This window comes from Nerophis lumbriciformis, linkage group LG07, assembly GCF_033978685.3.
Source record: "Nerophis lumbriciformis linkage group LG07, RoL_Nlum_v2.1, whole genome shotgun sequence".
In the NCBI taxonomy this organism is placed as follows: Eukaryota; Metazoa; Chordata; class Actinopteri; order Syngnathiformes; family Syngnathidae; genus Nerophis; species Nerophis lumbriciformis.
This window is the reverse complement of record NC_084554.2, coordinates 33,749,381-33,770,909: the sequence shown is the minus strand read 5'-3', so window position 1 is coordinate 33,770,909 and position 21,529 is coordinate 33,749,381. Positions and strand designations below refer to the sequence as shown.

The following is a 21,529-nucleotide window of genomic DNA, read 5'->3' as shown; positions in this document are numbered from 1 at the left end:
CTGGAGCGTTTTAAAAAATGTATGAAAATGTAAAAAGCTGTGGAGAAAACATATATTTGTTTTCATATGGTTAATATAGGAGGACAAACATGACACAAACATTGTTAATGTTTTCCAATACTGTTAAAATGTGCAGAATAAATATTTAACTTTCAACATTTCGATCAAAGAAGATTTGCGCCAGCCTGCGACGCGTTTCCTTTAGTACGACGTGGTTGTGGCTGTCATGATCCATTGCCCGGATCAGGTTTTGTTACACTACAACACCAGTAGTGCCCTCCTACTCAAGTTTACAACACTTGGTATGATAGCAGTTACCAACATCTGTAATGGTCCGGTCTGCTGTCTTTCAGATTCCTGTATGGTCATGTCCTGTTTTAACATCGCCTGGGCCATGGTGGACTATCGCCGCTGCCTGCGGAGGTCCCTCCACCATGTCCAGGAGATGCCTTCCGGACTCCCTACTGTGATTTACCTGCTATACAAGGTCTGCACCATCAGCAGCCACGTTCTCAGCTACAGCCTCCTCCTGAAGCTCAGTCCCTACAGCGTGATGGCCTTGGCCATTTTGTGGCTGCTGGGAACAATATGGTCACACCTGCTTCAAACCAACTTCTGCACAACCAGAGGTCATGAGATACTCTACCGAGCCGTGGTGGGATTCATACTCACGTTTACGTTCTTTAACGTGAAAGGTCAGGACACTAGACTAGCCATGACAGTCTATTACTTTCTCTACTCTCTTATCAACATGGTGACGCCGATACTTTTGGCTTTGTTGATGCCTGAGGTGCAGACGGCCACGTACTTTCTCGCCATCACCGGGTTTATTTTCGGGGGCTCCGTGCTGGGGCTTCTGTTTCTTGTGTTGTACTACCTCTACCTGCACCCCAAGAAGAAGAATCATGAGGCCGACGAAGTGGACGGACTGGAAAAGGAAGCAGAGACTGGGAGGATAAGACACTTTTTGCAGCCTTGATGCACATTTCAATGCACACAGTCACTCGTGAAGAAGTGTCGTAAATATATGACATAATATACGCTGCTGTTAGTTATCTCATGTCCTGAGGTTTACATCATTATGCATGATGCAACATTTTGTGCAATATATTGAACTTTAGTCAATGTAAATAGCCTTCTATAGTATTTCATATTTAATAACGGTACACATTGTTATCCGTCTGCTATGTGATAAGGAGGAGACTAATATTGCTAAGAAATTAGTTAATTATTAATCTTGTTGTTATGATTGTAGTTACAGTATCCTTGTCTAAAGGGAAAGCCAAACATTTGGATACACTTGATAATGTTATTTAAAGAAAATGTGTGTCAATGTTTGACGAGACCACATATTTGTTATAAATATAATTATTACAATCAACCCAAAATTATTCCTTCCTTCACATGTAAACTGTGAGCCAAAACGTACTAACTACATGTTTTATTACAAATTATAATATACATATAGTTATTTATTATGTATGTATACAATTCCATCCATCCATCCATTTTCTACTGCTTGTCAATATTACACATTTTATATTAAATTACAACCATTTAAAAATATTGCATAGTGTTTGTAACTTTTAAAATAGTTTTTTCCGAGCTGCTATACCTTGAAGTCGTATGGCACCTGACGAAGAGAAGCATATGGAGGGTGAAATGGGAAAAAAATAATATTTGAATAATGACCTAAATGTGACATTAACTAATTGTAATTAAAACTACACCCAAATGTTTTATTAAATGTGTAATTAATCTAATTAAATGGAAACCGATATCTAATGTTTAATCATTTAATTATTGTCCAATCATTTATTAATAGTGGTTTAATAATTTCACGATTTCCTTATCGATCCGTTGTGGTGAAGAAGGCGCTGAGCCGGAAGGCAAAGCTCTCAATTTACCGGTCGATCTACGTTCCCATCCTCACCTATGGTCATGAGCTTTGGGTTATGACCGAAAGGACAAGATCACGGGTACATGCGGCCGAAATGAGTTTCCTCCGCCGGGTGGCGGGGCTCTCCCTTAGAGATAGGGTGAGAAGCTCTGCCATCCGGGGGGAGCTCAAAGTAAAGCCGCTGCTCCTCCACATCGAGAGGAGCCAGATGAGGTGGTTCGGGCATCTGGTCAGGATGCCACCCGAGCGCCTCCCTAGGGAGGTGTTTAGGGCACGTCCGACCGGTAGGAGGCCGCGGGGAAGACCCAGGACACGTTGGGAAGACTATGTCTCCCGGCTGGCCTGGGAACGCCTCGGGGTCCCACGGGAAGAGCTGGACGAAGTGGCTGGGGAGAGGGAAGTCTGGGCTTCCCTGCTTAGGCTGCTGCCCCCGCGACCTGACCTCGGATAAGCGGAAGGAAATGGATGGATGGATGGTTGGACGATTTCCTTATTTCGAACAGATAAAATAAATTCATGAAATGGCATCAGACAGGTTCAGGAGATATAATATGTAATTTAATCATGAAATAATAAAATTGTAAAATAATTAATTACATTGTTAATTATATTAAATGATTAAAAATATGGAAATCATTAAATGATTAAAAAGTGAATTAATGATTTCCCTTGATTACATTGTTAATTATATTAAATGATTACATATGGAAATCATTAAATGATTAAAAAGTTAATTAATGATTTCCATATTTAATCATTTAATAAAATTAACAATGTAATTAATTATTTTACAATTTTATTATTTCATGATTAAATTACATATTATATCTCCTGAACCTGTCTGATGGCATTTCATGAATTTATTTTATCTGTTCGAAATAAGGAAATCGTGAAATTATTAAACCACTATTAATTAAATGATTGAACAATAATGATTAAATAGTTAATTAACTTTTACATAAAAAATAATGACACAATTTATAACCTTTCTGTTGATCAAATTTCAATTATATTTCATTCTTGACACATGGAAGTATTAAAAGATGAATTTATTAAATTATGTCCCATTCGGCCCCCAATAGAAGCATGCCCCACACTCTTTGAAATGCATCAAGCATTACTAAACTTTTATGACTGTTTTCTGCAGGTCGTTTGAGTTGTAACACACTTTCACCACAAGGTTGCAGCATTGTCCATGTTATTTTCTTGACGGGTCAAGCAAGAGGCTCTTTCACTCATCCTCAGACCATGTTTGCCACTGTCAGAGAAACAACAATAAAAGCGATGACATCATTGTGTTTAAACTTTGTACATTACAGTATTATCAAAAGTTGGATAAGATCCAAAACACCGGCTGTTTAAACCTTTAAAGGACATTGGCCCCATACACATAAGAGGACCCAGCATCCTCCCCTCTCCTGTGCTTTCTTTGGTCCAGAACAAATGCAATGTGCGCCTGCCAAAAGTGCTTTTATTGGGGCAAGATACATGTGTCCAATAATCCGTAATGGACAATTTTGGCTGTGACTCGCCCAAAACGGTACCGCCAGGGAGCCGTCACGATGCAGTGAGATAGAACAAGTGGAGTGAACCATGCACCCCCCGGGTAAAAGCAACTCTGCCGTCATTTCTGGCGCAGAGAGCGTAACAGCCGCTAATCTCCCTCTCTGATCTTCACCCCAGAAAGTCGTCATCGCTGACAGTGCAAGATTTATCACCACAGTGGTAAAGATCTTCGGGACATTTAAAAACATACCACTCAAGTGTGCTCGTGACCTATGACCCCTCCCCTACGTAAGCTATCACTATACCTTAGTTTCGTTTGGGAGTGTACGATCCCCAAAATTTGTACAGACACAATAAATGCATAGCCGGGCCGTTTTTCATTAAAGCTTCAAAGTGCATGGAAGCCATGATTAATGAAGGCCTGTAATGCTGCATGTCTTTAATTACCACACTGCCGCTGCTGCACTACCAGCACCTTCAATGCATTAGCAACGACCTGTGCTCAGCTTCCATTCATGCGCAGAGAATTCCCTGGATTCGGGGAGGTAAATAAGTGATTGAGGCAGCATCTTTGAAATGGCAGCGCTAACGTTTCTCTAATCAAGGCGCATTGCTCACTAGCTAAATAAGTCCAGGCAGTGAGGGATTGGAGAGCGGGCTTAAAGAGTACAACAAAGTGGGCTGGAGTGTGCATTGCGTTATTCACAGGGTGCTGAAAATACGTCTCATGCAACACAGGACACTGCACATCAAACGGAGAATTAACCACCGACGGAAAGCCCCAAAAATTGCACAATTTGGAGGAGTTTGACCCAAAATATCTGGAAAAGTATGTAATCAAGTGAGTAATCAGACCAGTGAGCTTTGAAAACCAGTGGATTGACTCCAAAACTTATGGCAAAGAGGAAACTGTGATGATAACCACCTCTACATTTGAAAAAAAAATGCGTTCGTCTTAAAGGGGAACAGCATTTCTGGGGGAATTTTGCCTATCATTCACAATCATTGTGAAAGACATGACGACCGATGTATTTCTTTTTTAATACATTCTAAATATCAATTGCGATCAAAAGCCACTGGGAGCTGCTCTACTCCACCTATGAAGCCATTAAAAACACCCAAACATCTCCATTAAGGTTTTATATACATGATGTAAGTATATATGGAAAGTAGTAACAGGCACATTTATAATAACATTTAATATGTATTTTGATCATTTTAAGCATGCGCGGCGCATTCATTTAAAAAACGCATCACGTTTGCTTTTTCTTTTCAACATCACTGATTATTACTCACTGCAGACTTCATGAGAGCAACAAACATAATAAAACATCGCTTACTGTACAAGGTCTGCTGTCATTAGGATGCTGACTGATGGGATGTTCATATATTCCCATTTCAATGAAGAATGTCTCACAATCCTCGCAAAGTAAAGTGAGATGGAACCAAGCCTCTTTTCGTGTCGTTCTTGCCATTCCCGGGTCTAAATTGGCTGTCAAAATGTACCAACTTGTTGGAATACGTCCTCATCCTTCTACTATCCAGGTGAGAGGCAATAAAGTTTGACGAACAAAGAAGCGACAAAACAGCTCATCAGTCAATGATGTAAACATTGGCACACAAGCTCGTGATCACGGCGCTGCTATAAATAATTTGTCTGCGTTAGCGCTTATAATAACAATATCACTTATACTTTGTTAATATTCAAGTCACAAAATGTACATGGAGTATTGTTGGCGCTTTTTGGATGGTTATCTATTGGGTTTAATGGGCGGAATTGTGGACCTCTCACTGGCTCCGCTGTAAGCAGACTTTTATTTACGTTACCCTTTTAAAGGCCTACTGAAATGCGATTTTCTTTTTTAAACGGGGATAGCAGGTCCATTCTATGTGTCATACTTGATCATTTCGCGATATTGCCATATTTTTGCTGAAAGGATTTAGTCGAGAACATCGACGATAAAGTTCGCAACTTTTTGTCGCTGATAAAAAAGCCTTGCCTGTACCGGAAGTAGCAGACGAGTAGCGTGACGTCACAGGTTGTGGAGCTCCTCACATCTGCACATTGTTTACAATCATGGCCACCAGCAGCGAGAGCGATTCGGACCGAGAAAGCGACGATTTCCCCATTAATTTGAGCGAGGATGAAAGATTCGTGGATGAGGAAAGTGAGAGTGAAGGACTAGAGGGCAGTGGGAGCGATTCAGATAAGGAAGATGCTGTGAGAGGCGGGTGGGACCTGATATTCAGCTGGGAATGACTAAAACAGTAAATAAACACAAGACATATATATACTCTATTAGCCACAACACAACCAGGCTTATATTTAATATGCCAGAAATTAATCCCACATAACAAACACCTCCCCCCTCCCGTCATATAACCCGCCAATACAACTCAAACACCTGCACAACACACTCAATCCCACAGCCCAAAGTACCGTTCACCTCCCCAAAGTTCATACAGCACATATATTTCCCCAAAGTCCCCAAAGTCACGTACGTGACATGCACATAGCGGCACGCACGTACGGGCAAGCGATCAAATGTTTGGAAGCGTACTCACGGTTCCGTGTCTGCGTATCCAACTCAAAGTCCTCCTGGTAAGAGTCTCTGTTGTCCCAGTTCTCCACAGGCCAATGGTAAAGATTGACTGTCATCTTTCGGGAATGTAAACAATGAAACACCGGCCGTGTTTGTGTTGCTGAAGTCGGCCACAATACACCGCTTCCCTCCTACAGCTTTCTTCTTTGCTGTCTCCATTGTTCATTGAACAAATTGCAAAAGATTCACCAACACAGATGTCCAGAATACTGTGGAATTTTGCGATGAAACAGACGACTTATTAGCTGGCAACCATGCTGTCTCAAAATGTCCTCTACAATCCGCGACGTCACGCGCTGACGTCATCATACCGAGAAATTTAAAATTGCACTTTAGTAAACTGATCTGGCCGTATTGGCATGTGTTGCAATGTTAAGATTTCATCTTTGATACATAAACTATCAGACTGCGTGGTCCGTAGTAGTGGGTTTCAGTAGGCCTTTAAGGGCCCTCTAATGCTGACAACATTGGCACTTATTTCATAGTTCTGGACCTAAAAATGAATAAAATTACCCCCAAATTAGACTGAGTTGTGATATTAGGCTTGTTTTCTAATGAGTTATAGCACATTTCGAACGCCCACTTTTAGCTCCATAATGTTAGGCAGGCCTGCATCAGCCTGCTGACGTCACCTTCAAAAGTCTAGAGGCAATTTCATATTGCGTAGTCTGTGTTTTGGTAGCGTAGTGTCTTCAACCTGAATCATGTTATTTTCACACAGAATTTAAAGGAATTATCAAATATGTCTGTCAGATGCATTGTTGCAGGGGTCAGCCTTTATACATTTCCAAATGATGCAAATAGGAGAAAAGGATGGACCTCTCCTGTTAAATTGACTAAGTCAAAAAGGGATGAACCAAGCGAGAGGCGTGACATTTGCAGTGATTATTTTAAAGTTAAAGTTCCAATGATTGTCTTATTCCCTGCATTTGACCCATCACCCTTGATCACCCCCTGGGAGGTGAGGGGAGAAGTGAGCAGCAGCGGTGGCCGTGCCCGGGAATCATTTTTGGTGATTTAACCCCCAATTCCAACCCTTGATGCTGAGTGTCAAGCAGAGAGATAATGGGTCCCATTTTTATAGTCTTTGGTATGACTCGGCTGGGGTTTGAACTCACGACCTACCCATCTCAGGACGGACACTCTAACCACAAGGCCACTAATGATTCTGACTTAGAAGACTAAGCGTTTTGGTGGGCGATTGGATGGAAGAAATTTAAAAGACTCAATCCAAATGCAAACCTGAAAATCAGGAGCGCCCTCGAGGTCGAGCAGAAAAAGAACCTGTGGAAAATTGGCAAATGAAGAGCAGACCAAGAAAAATGAAAGTAAGCTGATAGTATTTTGCATGAAACACAGGCTATGGCAGGCGTGGGCAATTATTTTGACTTGGGGGCCACATTTAGAGAAAAAAATGTGTCTGGGGGCCGGTATATCTATTTTTAGGAACACTAATACAAAACTTCACAATAATGTTTGATTGAATGCTAAAAACGTTATGACAAACCGCCTTAAAAAACGTAATGGAATTTTACATTTTTCTACGAAGGATAAAACACTTAATATTGACAAAATATGAACGTCACACCCCCTTTCGATCGACACATTTTACAATCAAGTGAAACGCAACAAAAATGCAACAAACAGTGAAATATGAACGCGAAGTGTACAAAATAAACCCACCTACAATCTGATATATCTGATATATCACTAAGCTTTAGAACTTTGTTGTGAAAATCTCCTTCCGCGTCTGTGGAAACGCTTCCCTCCCACACTGCTTGGTGCCTCGTCTGAGCTGCTGTGACGTAGATTACCATAGTAACTAATTAGATGACCATAGTAACTAATTAGATTACCATAGTAATTAATTAGATTACCATAGTAACTAATTAGATGACCATAGTAACTAATTAGATTACCATAGTAATTAATTAGATTACCATAGTAACTAATTAGATGACCATAGTAACTAATTAGGTTACCATAGTAATTAATTAAATTACCATAGTAACTAATTAGATTACCATAGTAACTAATTAGATGACCATAGTAACTAATTAGATTACCATAGTAATTAATTAGATGACCATAGTAACTAATTAGATTACCATAGTAACTAGTATATCATCCAAAATCGCAGATTCCAACCATTGAAATACTTATATAGTTGAAGACTTACGGTCATTAGAAAACATGACTGCACATCATAATGGCAGCTCCACTTTCTATCTTAAAGATCTAAACAAATTATTTGGGAATGTCCGGCGGGCCAGATTGAAAAGCATAACGGGCCGCATGTGGCCCCCGGGCCTTAATTTGCCCAGGTCTGGGCTATGGTGTCTATGGAAGAGCAGAAGAAGTCCGGAAATGGCAATTCTTTCACATTTCTTCTTTGCTCAAAATGTTAACCATATCGTTTTGAAAGAATCATGGACCAGGGTGACAAAAACATGCAATGACGTGATCAAAATATTAATTTTACATGCCTTTATCCACGCTGCAGGGAAATAAGTACTGGTTCTGTCGGTGACGTCACACCAAGAGTGGCGACATTGAGTCTGGCGATGGAAACGGGGTGTTCCAAGTGCATACATCCATCCATTTTCTACCGCTTGTCCCTTTTGGGGTCGCAGGGGGTACTGGAGCCTATCTAAGCTGTATTTGGGCGGAAGGCGGGGTACACCCTGGACAAGTCGCCACCTCATCGCAGGGCCAACACAGATAGACAACATTCACACACTAGGACCAATTTAGTGTTGCCAATCAACCTATCCCCAGGTGCATGTCTTTGGAGGTGGGAGGAGGCCGGATTACCCGGAGGGAACCCAGTTAGTACTAATTTATATTATGCCAGTGACATTTAATAAATATAACTGGTTAAGTGAAATGTCGGTCATCTGGACGTTATGGGCCCTTCCAGCAAAAAAACAAACAAACCAAAACATACTGTTTGAGGTGGACCTCACTTACGGGCTATCAGACGACTTCAACCCCACTCCACATCCCACCCACTGGATTGTAAATAATGTAAATAATTCAATGTATATACTCTGATGATTAACTTGTGTGATGACTGTATTATGCTGATAGTATATATTTGTACTAAGAATTGATTAACGTGGACCCGGACTTAAACAAGTTGAAAAACTTATTCGGGTGTTACCATTTAGTGGTCAATTGTACGGAATATGTACTGTACTGTGCAATCTACTAATAAAAGTTTCAATCAATCAATCAATTTAGGAGAGATGTAGCAATTAGAGCAAAAACAAAACAAATATATATTAGTAGGACAACAGTATAATTTTTTTTTTTTTTTAAGATGGTGGTTCTAGCCATGGGTCAAGGCATCAATCTCTAGGGGGCGCCTCTAGGATAAGGAGGGGGAAAAAAGATTCATATTTATTCGTGCTTCGCATTTTTTTTTGCTCATCACCATGCATTAATGTGTGAGTGTGTGCGTGCGTGCGTGCGTGGGTTGGGGTGGTGGTTCATTAGTCGGGATGTGAATCTTACTAGGACTCACGTTTCGATTTGAATTAGATTCTCGGGGGGATGAATCGATTCAGAATCGTTTGTCGATTCATCACGATATATGTGGCGAGTTAATGCTGCGATGACAAAAATAAAAAATACATTTTATTTTTTTTAAATGTGATTTTGAAAATCAGTTGATTTTGAGTCGGAATCAATAAGAATCACGATTCGGATTTAAATGTATATTTTAGTTATCAGGGCATTGTGTTCAAGTCTGTAAAGCACTTTCTGTTGCAAAACTTTTTAAAGATTAAAAACTTTGATGCAATTTATTTTTTAATTAATCAGGTAAACCATGTGTGTTAGTAGCTAAGTGTCAGCGTGGAGTGAGTTCACTGCTGTTTTTGTTCATGTTAATTACAAGGGTAAAAAAGTCAATTACTTCAAAATAAAATACATTTCATCCTTAATATTCCATAATGTTAAGTACATCGCAGGCCAAAATGTTTAAACATCTGTTATGGTGATTCAGGATGAAAAAAATATTGTGCCAGTGATGGCAAAGATGAACAATAGGACTGAAAATTAAATCTTTATTTGTGTAATTATGTTAACCAACTCCATCCATCCGTCCATCCATCCATCCATTTTCTACTGCTTGTCCCTCCCGGGGTTTGTTTATCATTAATCCTAGTCATAATTTTGGTATTGTATCATAACTATTCATACGATAGAAAAAAACAAAACGTCAAATATATATAAAAATAGCAGGAGAGTGAGCGTCAGCGCGAGACTTTTGTGCAGCATTTTCTACGCTGCATGTTAAAAAGAAGTAAAAGCATCCCGCCGTCGTCACTCAGCACTTCCTGCGAGGCCAACAGCCCATCAATGAACGCTGCGGATTAGTGAAAAACTCAAAGAGACAAACTGCAGACAAAGTAGAATTGATGGCTTCCACTGAGCTGCTTGGGGGGACCAGGACATGACGCACAAGGAAAAACACGCTGGGGTTCTCCCGGACCATGTTAATCAAGACAAGCTTGGAGATCTCTATGTGTGTGTGTGTGTGTGTGTGTGTGTGTGAGTGTGAGTGTGTGTGTGTGATTGCAATCCCGGTACTTTTTCCTGTGTGAACCCATCGCTCATTCATGATATGCAATTTTACGTTACATCCACTCAGCGGGAGGTCTTACACCCATTTTCTTCATATTCCAATGCAGTTAAAATAAACAGCAACAGTGTATAATCCATCATCCTGTGTGGTGTGGGAGTGTGCCCAAAACAAATATGGCTCCTGTTTTCTGTCTGTATATATATGAATGTATATGTGTGTGTGCGCGTGCGTGCGTGTGTGTGTGTGTGTGCGTGTGTGTGTGTGTGTGTGGTCCTACAATGCACAGTAACCTTACGCTCTCTGACTGTCCCTGACTGTGGAACAAATGAGTATCACACCAACGGACTTGTAGAGTACTCGCTACCGAAGAGGACACATCTTTAGGTACACAAAAAGTGTATATTTCAGGGCGTCTTTTATCAAAATTATCGTCTCACAACATCTTGACACATACAGTACATTGAAATGGTTCAAATCATATTTGAAAATCAGAAAACACTGTATTGAATTAAGAGCACCATGTCTCTATTTTAGACAGCTAGTAGGGGTACCCCAGAGCTCAATCTTGGGCCCCCTGTTCAAGTACTCAAGAGTGCAATGGAAAAAAATGGCCAAATGGATGATGCTGGAAGATATAATTGTTAATTTGACAAAATGTATGAAAAGTGAAGTGAATTATATTTATATAGCGCTGTTTTTCTAGTGACTCAAAGCGCTTTTACATAGTGAAACCCTATATCTAAATTACATTTAAACCAGTGTGGGTGGCACTGGGAGCAGGTGGGTAAAGTGTCTTGCCCAAGGACACAACGGCAGTGACTAGGATGGCACAAGCGGGGATCGAACCTGGAACCCTTGAGTTGCTGGCACCGCCACTCTACCAGCCGAGCTATACCGCCCCAAGTATAAGTTAAAGTAGAATCTATGAAATATCTAGTGCGGGTGTTGGACAATACTCTGTCATTCAAGGATCATATTTTTAAAGTTTCGAAAAACTGTTCAATTTAATCTTGCTCAGTTTAGATTAGAAGAGGGGGTTAGTGCATCTGCCTCACAATACGAAGGTGCTGAGTAGTCTGGGGTTCAATCCCAGGCTCGGGATCTTTCTGTGTGGAGTTTGCATGTTCTCCCCGGGTACTACGGCTTTCTCCCACCTCCAAAGACATGCACCTGGGGATAGGTTGATTGGCAACACTAAATTGGCCCTAGTGTGTGAATGTGAGTGTGAATGTTGTCTGTCTATCTGTGTTGGCCCTGTGATGAGGTGGTGACTTGTCCAGGGTGTACACAGCCTTCCGCCCGATTGTAGCTGAGATAGGCTCCAGCGCCCCCCGCGACTCCGAAGGGAATAAGCGGTAGAAAATGGATGGATGGATGGATGGAGATAGTGTCCGCCCTGAGATCGGTAGGTCGTGAGTTCAAACCCCAGCCGAGTCATACCAAAGACTATAAAACTGGGACCCATTAACTCCCTGCTTGGCACTCAGCATCAAGGGTTGGAATTGGGTGTTAAATCACCAAAATGATTACCGGGCGCGGCCACGGCTGCTGCTCACTGCTTCCCTCACCTCCCAGGGGGTGAGGGTGATGGGTCAAATGCAGAGGACCATCTCGCCACACCTAGTGTGTGTCTGACAATCATTGGTACTTTTTTTAGATGTACTGCAAAAAACATTTGTGGCGCCACCTATGGGTTGTCCTCAAACTGCAATAGCAATATATTTAATACAGATTTCCTCAAAGTTTTATAATCATTACACAAACGGGCAATCACTTAGGTGCCTTTGCAATGACGATTTGCTTGCTGCTGGCCAGGTTTTTAGACCAATCTTGTTCACATTTTACACACAAGTGCTTGTCAATCATCTTAATGTGCGTGTCAAATTTTGCGATAATTTGGCAAAAAACCCTATAGTTACAGAGTTTTGGAGTGCTGGAGAAATTTCAAGTCAACTGAGCTATGGGGTCTAACTTTGGTCTTTAATAACAGTGCCACCGTGTGGTGTGTTTGACAGAAAAATAACTGCACAGGCAACACATTATGGGTGCATGTTTTGACAAATTTTCACCCTTTTGTTTAGGTTTTAGGAGTAGAAGTGTGAAAGAATGGTTCATTTCTGGTTCTGTTGTCCACTTTTCCAATGAAAGCTGCAGGATTATCAGTATCCATGAAAGAAATGAGGGGCTGTGCCGTGCACAAGGAGGGGGGCTCTATGTGGCGTCCCCCTCCACAGCTTATCGCCGCTTTGACGACCCTCCGTTTCTTGGAGTGGCGCTAAAGATGCCACGGCCAATTAGAGCGAGGGCCCGGCGTCTTTGATGGCGCTACGGTGAAATTTGTTATACATTAAGCCGGTGCTAATGTGATTATGGACATTGATCCATTAAATCTACTGTAAAAATGCAGCCCGCGCCGGGTTTGAACTCGATACGGCGGAGAAATATGAGAGGAACTGTGAAAGATTAAAGACGCTTTGATGTAATATTTAACCCATCTGCACAGAACAGGGCAAAATGTCCATAAAACGACTTTTGGAGAGAGAGAGAGAGACAGACCCGTGTGAGAAATGGGATGGTTGTTTTTCTCTCTGGTGTCGTTAGAGCGTGGGCACGAAGGGGGCTTGTCACAATTACCCCCTGAGGGCGTTTTATCAGGGCCATAAAGTCAAGCTCTGTGTGGCTCTTTCTGACCCAGACACTTCTGCTATGGGCCACAAATATTGCTGAGAACAATGTTGATAATGCCTTTGTACGACTAAATTATTGATTACCATACCACTTTTAGTACGAGTCTCCATCAAGTAGGACTCATGTAACCTTTGTTAAATAAAATATTACAAATAAAAACCTTCAGTACAAGCCAAATATTCCAAGCGAAACTGCGATGGTAAGCAGAGGCTGCGCTGATGTGTTTTTTTTTTAGTTTTTAAATTTGGGAACCACTGGCTTAGTTATTAATAAACAAACAAACGGAAATTAAAATACACTCCAAGCCTTTAGGTGGCGACAGAGAATATTCGCTGTTTCCTGTGTAGCCCATGACAAGGCGTGTTGTTACCTAGTTAGTTGATAACTGCATTGCTAGGTAGATAGATACACTATATTGCCAAAAGTATTTGGCCACCCCTCCAAATGATCAGACTCAGGTGTCCTAATCACTTGGAGTATAAAATCAGGCACTTAGGCATGGAGACTGTTTCTACAAACATTTGTGAAAGAATGGGCTGCTCTCAGGAGCTCAGTGATTTCCAGCGTGGAACTGTCATATGATGCCACCTGTGCAACAAATCCAGTCGTGAAATTTCCTCGCTTCTAAATATTCCAAAGTCAACTGTGGGCTTTATTATAAGAAAATGGAAGAATTTGGGAACAACAGCAACTCAGCCACAAAGTGGTAGGCCACGTAAACTGACAGAGAGGGGTCTGAAGCGCATAATGCAAAGACTTTCTGCACAGTCAGTTGCTACAGAGCTCCAAACTTCATGTGACCTTCCAATTAGCCCACGCACAGTACGCAGAGAGCTTCATGGAATGGGTTTCCATGGCCGAGCAGCTGCATCTAAACCATACATCACCAAGTCCAATGCAAAGCGTCGGATGCAGTGGTGCACGTCACCACTGGACTCTAGAGCAGTGGAGACGCATTCTCTGGAGTGATGAATCACGCTTTTCCATCTGGCAATCTGATGGACGAGTCTGGGTTTGGAGGTTGCCAGGAGAACGCTACATTTCGGACTGCATTGTGACGAGTGTGAAATTTGGTAGAGGAGGAATTACGGTGTGGGGTTGTTTTTCCAGGAGTTGGGCTTGGCCCCTTAGTTTCAGTGAAAGGAAATTTGAATGCTCCAGGATACCAAAACATTTTGGACAATTCCATGCTCCCAACTTTGTGGGAACAGTTTGGAGAAGGCCCCTTCCCCTTCCAACATGACTGTGCACCAGTGCACAAAGCAAGGTCCATAAAGACATGGATGACAGAGTCTGGTGTGGATAAACTTGACTGGCCTGCACAGAGTCCTGACCTGAACCCGATAAAACACCTTTGGGATGAATTAGAACGGAGACTGAGAGCCAGGCCTTCTCCACCAACATCAGTGTGTGACCTCACCAATGCGCTTTTGGAAGAATGGTGGAAAATTCCTATAAACACACTCCGCAACCTTGTGGACAGCTTTCTCTGAATAGTTGAAGCTGTAATAACTGCAAAAGGTGGACCGACATCATGTTGAACCCTATGGGTTAGGAATGGGATGGCACTTCAAGTTCATATGTGAGTCAAGGCAGGTTGCCAAATACTTTTGGCAATATAGTGTATATCATTGTTCATTTGTAGGTTGGTTAGTTAGAACACTAAGAATAGGAGATGCAAGTACACCTCAAGCCTTTAGATGGCAACAGAGAACATCCACTGCTTCCTGTGTAACCCATGAAGAAGTGTGTTAAAATTTCATTAGCTAACTACCTAGCTGCATGGCTAGGTAGATAGCTATATCATTGTTAGTTTGTTGGTTAGATAGTTGGTAAGCTAAAAATAGAAGATAAAAATACACTCCAAACTTTTAGGTAGTGACAGAAAAACAGATAATGTCCTGTATAGCCCATAAAGAAGCGTGTTGTTACCTCGTTAGCTTGAAAACTGCATGGCTCGGTGGATATTGGGTCTGCGAATCTTTGGGTGTCCCACGATTCGATTCAATATCGATTCTTGGTGTCACGATTCAATTATAAATCGATTTTTTTCGATTCAACGCGATTCTCGATTCAAAAACGATATTTTTCCGATTCAAAACGAATCTCTATTCATTCAATACATAGGATTTCAGCAGGATCTACCCCAGTCTGCTGACATGTAAGCAGAGTAGTAGATTTTTGTAAATAGCTTTTATAATTGTAAAGGACAATGTTTTATCAACTGATTGCAATATTGTAAATTTGTTTTAACTATTAAATGAACCAAAAATATGAGTTATTTTATCTTTGTGAAAATATTGGACACAGTGTGTTGTCAAGCTTATGTGATGTGATGCAAGTGTAAGCCACTGTGACACTATTGTTCTGTTTTTTTATTTTATTTTATTTATAAATGTCTAATGATAATGTCAATGAGGGATTTTTAATCACTGCTATGTTGATATTGTTACTAATATTGATACTGTTGTTGATAATATTCATTTTTGTTTCACTACTTTTGGATTGTTCTGTGTCGTGTGTGTGTCTCCTCTCAATTGCTCTGTTTATTGCTGTTCTGAGTGTTGCTGGGTTTGGTTTTGGAATTGGATTGCATTTTTATGGTATTGCTTTGTATTATTTTGTTGGATTGATTAATAAAAAATAAAAAAATGAAATAAAAAAAAAAATAAATAAAAACTGATTTTTTAAAAATGAGAATCGATACTGAATCGAACCACGTGAGAATCGCGATTTGAATTCGAATCGATTATTTCCCACACCCCTAGTGGATATCATTAGTTTGTTGGTTAGTAAACCAAAAATAGGAGGTACAAAAATACACTCCAAACCTTTATTTGACGAAGAACATCAACTGTATTCTCTGCAGCCTATTAGGAAGCGTGTTGTTACATTGTTAGCTAGCTAGCTCTTCGCTGCATAGCTCGGTAGCTATCTATATCATACTTAGTTTGTTGGTTAGTTAGTTAGTAAACTGGCAATAAGAGATACAAAAATCACTCCAAACCTTTAAGTGGCAAAAGAAAATCAAATGATCTGTTGTTTCCTGTGTAGCCTATGAAGAAGCATGTCGTTACATAGTTAGCTAGCAAGTTACTAGCTTCATGGCTTGGTAGATAGTTGTATCATTGTTAATTTGTTGGTGAGTTATTTAGTATAATAGAAATTGAAGATACAAATACACTCCAAGCCTTAAGGTGGCAACAAAAAAACAAATAATCTCCTGTTTCCTGTTAGCTCATGAAGAATTGTGTTGTTACCTAGTTAGCTATCTAACTGATGGCTGGGTAGATAGATATATCATTGTTAATATGTTAGTCAATCCCTTCAGGAGTTCGCAAGTTTTTTTGTTTTTTGATTGTTGGGAATGCAGCTGAGATAGGCTCCAGCACCCCCCGCGACCCCAAAAGGGACAAGCGGTAGAAAATGGATGGATGGATGGATTGTTGCAGCGTATTGTAGAATTCCTGAATTCGCGACAGCTGCTTATGACAGTTACGGAAAAAGTTGCTATTTTTTTAGGCTTTTTAAAAAATAAAAAAAGAGTATACAGTAGAATATTTCCATCCACAGAGCAATGCATCACATGTTTACACTCGCACAATCCAACATGTCAAAAAAGGAGTAGGAAGGAGCAGAGTTTGAACTTGCGTAAACCAAAAGGTAAGGCGAAGCAACGGATGACCTCCACGGCGTGCGCAGTGCACGGCCCATAATGCAACAAAGGTGTGTGACTGAGTAATCTCCTTAAATAGGCTCCCCCTGGCAAAGTGCGGGTTCAGTCGTGGGCCCCTCGGTCCTCCAGCAGAGGAAACGACACCCACTCTCAGATCCCCGCTCAAGATAGAGCAACACGGATGACATCACCGTCTCCCCACATTGGAGGAGAAAACATCGCAGCGGTTCTCCCTTATTAGCATGTGCGGCCTGGAAGCCGGCGGAATAATAATGTTATCTCCCGCTCACAGTGAAGCCGCGCGGACGGCCAATCCAAACAATGAGGAAGATGGTCAAGGCATCACAATCAGACCCAGTTTATTTTGCTTTCGGGTCAGAGACGGATCGCAGACTGTAATTTGGGACAAGGAGAGTTGCTGGCAGGTTTATGAAAAGCTTGCGGGGTAAAGCTATAGGGAGAACTGCTGTTTTTTACATGACAACTGCCAGACTTTAAAGGCAAGAATGAAGCATTAATAATCTATCAAAAAAAACAACCTCATAGCCATAGCACACATAAACATGAGTAAGAGGGAAACATCAAAAAAACACAAAGGACATTAAAGACATTAAAAGAGCAGAGCTGATGCAACCAGCTGCCACTCTAGCAGTGCCACTTCTACACACAGCCACAAAAGTAAAACAACAGAAAATAATCAACCAATAATATACATTGCGCACACACGATTGCACCATGTATAGACAGGCAACCAAACAAAAACATAATTTCAACACCCACACACACTGTGGTGGCCTCTGCGGTGTTCCACGCCATCGCCTGCTGGGGTGGGGGAGAGCATGGCCAGAGACAGGAGCAGACCCAACAAAGCAAACAAGAGAGTCGACTCCACCCTCGGCCGCCCACCAACTCTCGGCCAGTGTCCAGTCCGCGTAGATGAGCGAGTAAAATTGTAAAAGTGATCACTGATCATTTTACAGTAGGAGTAATTCATGACACCTGCACGCACACTAAAATAAGACGATTAAGCCCCATTGTAGTTTGTTTTGGTATGCACTGTATATAATATGTTATCAGGCCATTTAATGTTTTTGTCTTATACAGGGGCTTTTTAACTGGCGGTCCGAGGGTCAAATCCATCCCAAAAATGACACCATACCGGAGTTCAGTTCAAAACTTGGGAGACAAGCATTTTTTGCAGCAAATTCCTAAAAAGACGAGTGCTACTGTTGTATAGAGGAACTTGGACCATGTAAACACATTGGCAGATCCTTGCATGGACATTTTAACCTTGCTAGCAAACATAGAACACTAGGGTCCAAACTTGTGATTTCCATAACTGAGGCACCTCAAGGCACCCCTTTAAGTTATCTCCATTTTGATAGGTATTTTACGAAATATGATTTATGTAACTAATCAGATCGGATCAGGCCCGCAAACAGGTTTTATCCGGCCCGCGGGATGAGTTTGCTACGTATAAAAATTAACCTGAAATTTTTGAATGAAAGAAACAGCTGTTCTAAATGTGCCCACTGGATGTCGCAATAGCAATTCTTTGTCGATGATGCTACATATGTACAAAATAAACCACATGATGTTAGTACATCAGTTGAGGAAAATTATCAAACTACATAAATAACATACTGTAATTTGATTTTGATATAATTGTTTTATCTTGATAGACACCAATGAGTTGACTGATGAATATTAACACATAATTTATCCAGAAAATATAAATAACGACAAATAAATGATTAAGTGTAAGTGTAAAAAAAAACTAACAACATTATGATTTGTACATTTGTGCTTGTTATTTTTTTAAACAAAGAAAACAATCTGAAGTTGTCTTTATTTTTAAGTTATCGTGACGTGATTTTACCAGTCCGGCCCACTTGGGAGTAGATTTTTCTCCATGTGGCCCCCGATCTAAAATGAGTTTGACACACCTGAACTAAGGAGTTGTTGTAGCTTAACTTCAAATGCAGTCAGCAGTCATTTGCCCAACTTTTTTTTAGTTATACTGGTGGTGTTCTTCAAGATTCCATTTTAGGTCCTCTCTTTTTCATCATTTGGGTTATATACTGTAACTGGTGGCCCACAAGTTAAGTTAAAAAAAACTTCTGAGCTAAGACATTCACATTTTTGCAGTAGATGATTAAAAACAGCTCCTGTAACCCTGAAAAAATAGACCAACATCAAATGTCTACTGAAGAGAACGCTGGTTATCTAGAATGTACAAAAAAAGGCTAATAAGAAGAAGTCTGGCCCCCGGTCCTTAGCTTTCTGGAAATGTGGCTCCAAAACAATTTAGTTGAATATCCCTGGTACAGATTAATGCAGTGTTTTCTTTTTTTCATCCTGTAAAAATGTGATCAAATAAATGACTAAATAAATACATTTTATGACAAATCTCCAACATTTAGTGGAGGGACTTGCCTGTTTAAAACAATGTATTATACAATAAGTATAGTAATAATTGAAAAAATATAAAATCACAATAAATGTGACATAACTTTGATTAAATTGCCATAAAATGTAATAATGAATATAATTTTGACAACTGTAATGCCTGAAAGGAGACAACCAGCTGTGCGTGACAATCACTTGATGACCAGCAGGTGGTGCTGTATAGGCACATATGAGGATCTAAAGGCCCATTTAGGCCCACAGTGTTGTTGAAGAGGCCACAGAGACACCTGATAGCGCCTCATTACCCATCAGCACTCTGCACTAATTATACAAGAGGCTTTAGTTTGTCTAAAGGCAGCTACTGTTTTCTTGAAATCAATTAAATTAATGTTGCATTCTGGCAAGAGTTGATATTTAAAAAAAGAAAAAGTGCACTGTAAAATAAGACGAGGCACAGACAGACGCATTTATTAAGAGATTGGATAATATAAAAATAAATATACTCTAATTTTAAAGACCATAAAAAACCATATTGACCTAAATGTAATTTTAGAGGGGGATTCTTCCCCCTAGAACCAAGTCCAAAAAAGATGAGTTGTCTTATACTTTAATTTAAACTTTATTAAACCAGATTGTTATATATTCTATATATATATTCTATAATTTTATATTATATAAGTCACATATTGTGGGTTAGCGATGGACACATTAAAATCGATCAATTATTTCACTGATATTAAATAAATATATATCTATTATTTAAACAAATGCACAATATTCAATGTATAATTGATATATTTATTTTTACTCATGCATTAAAAAAATAAGAGGGATTACAAATAATTTACAAATATTGATCAACTTAAAAAACAGGGGATTAATTTGCACGAGCAATAAAAAAAAACCCATATAGACCTGAATATAGGAGTATTTTTTCCCCATAGAAAAAAGTCTGAAAAAGATGGGCTGTCCTATACTTTTATTCAACCAGAAACATTTATATTCTATACATATATTATTTAAGTCTTATATTGAGTGTCTACATATTTACACATGTAAACCAACACCCAAACAAGCCGGAGGTTTTCTTTTGGTCAAACACGCACGCACATTATTTATTGCAATCTACCAGTTATTATTTAAACTGACATTAAAAACATGCTTGAAAAATGAAATAAATAATTTTGGTATTGTGTTACTTAAACAAATGCACCTCATTTAGCGTATAACATGTAGATTTATTTTCACTTGTAAATTAAGAGAAGTATGGGATTACTTAATCATTTACAACTATTGAGTAATTTAAAACAGGAGGGATTATTTTCACGAGTAATAAATCAAACACCATATTGACCTATATATAGGAGAGTATTCCCCCCCCTCTATGCAGAGCTTTTCTTCCTGTCACTCACATGCACACGGTTTATTGCAATCTACCAGTTATTTAATCTATACTAAAACTTTTTTTTTTAAGAAATCTTTGTATTGTGTTATATAAACAAATGCACTTTATACTGTGTATAATATCTGGATTCATTTCCACCAATGCATTAAAGGAATTAGGGGGTTACTTAATAATTTACAAATATTGATCGACTTAAACAACAGGAGGGATTAATTTGCATGAGCAATATTGGGTAAGGGCGGTGGGGTACAGTAAATGTCTCAGTCAGGACAAGGAGTGATCAATAGCGTCAGCGATTTGGGACAGCGGTGGTCACATGACGGCAGATTCCATGAGGGAGCTGCGGGCCATTCTTGACACTAAAAGGACTATTGAGTTTCAAGACAGCGGGAAGTTCAGGTTTCATTGTGAAAAAAAGAAAGAAATGGACCCATTTAATAAAAAAGTGGCATACGTTTATAAAAATGTAAGTCCACGACATGCAGATTTTTAAAAACCTTGAACTTTCACTTTCAATAACGCTAAAAGAAGGTTCCACCTGTCCTGCAAAGTGATTAAGCTCTTCATTACATCTGCATACTATGCCAGGAAGTGACGGCCTAGTACTTTTATTCAATGATTTGCACAGGATAGACAGACTATTACACACACACACACACACACACACACACACACACACACACACACACACACACACACACACACACACACACACACACACACACACACACACACACACACACACACACAC

The 21,529-nt window shown here is 40.0% G+C and overlaps 1 protein-coding gene across 3 annotated transcripts in view; it reads left to right on the top strand.

Annotated features, from left to right (window-relative positions):
- Positions 1–2,469, top strand: part of xkr9 (XK, Kell blood group complex subunit-related family, member 9) — a 37,346-nt gene extending 34,877 nt beyond the window's left edge. For all 3 annotated transcript variants that reach the window (XM_061965415.1, XM_061965414.1, XM_061965413.1), the window contains one exon: positions 354–2,469. In XM_061965415.1, the coding sequence (XP_061821399.1) occupies positions 354–979 (626 nt within the window). In that variant the 3' untranslated portion in view covers positions 980–2,469. The remainder of the gene's footprint in view (positions 1–353) is intronic.
- The last annotated feature ends 19,060 nt before the right edge of the window (positions 2,470–21,529 follow it).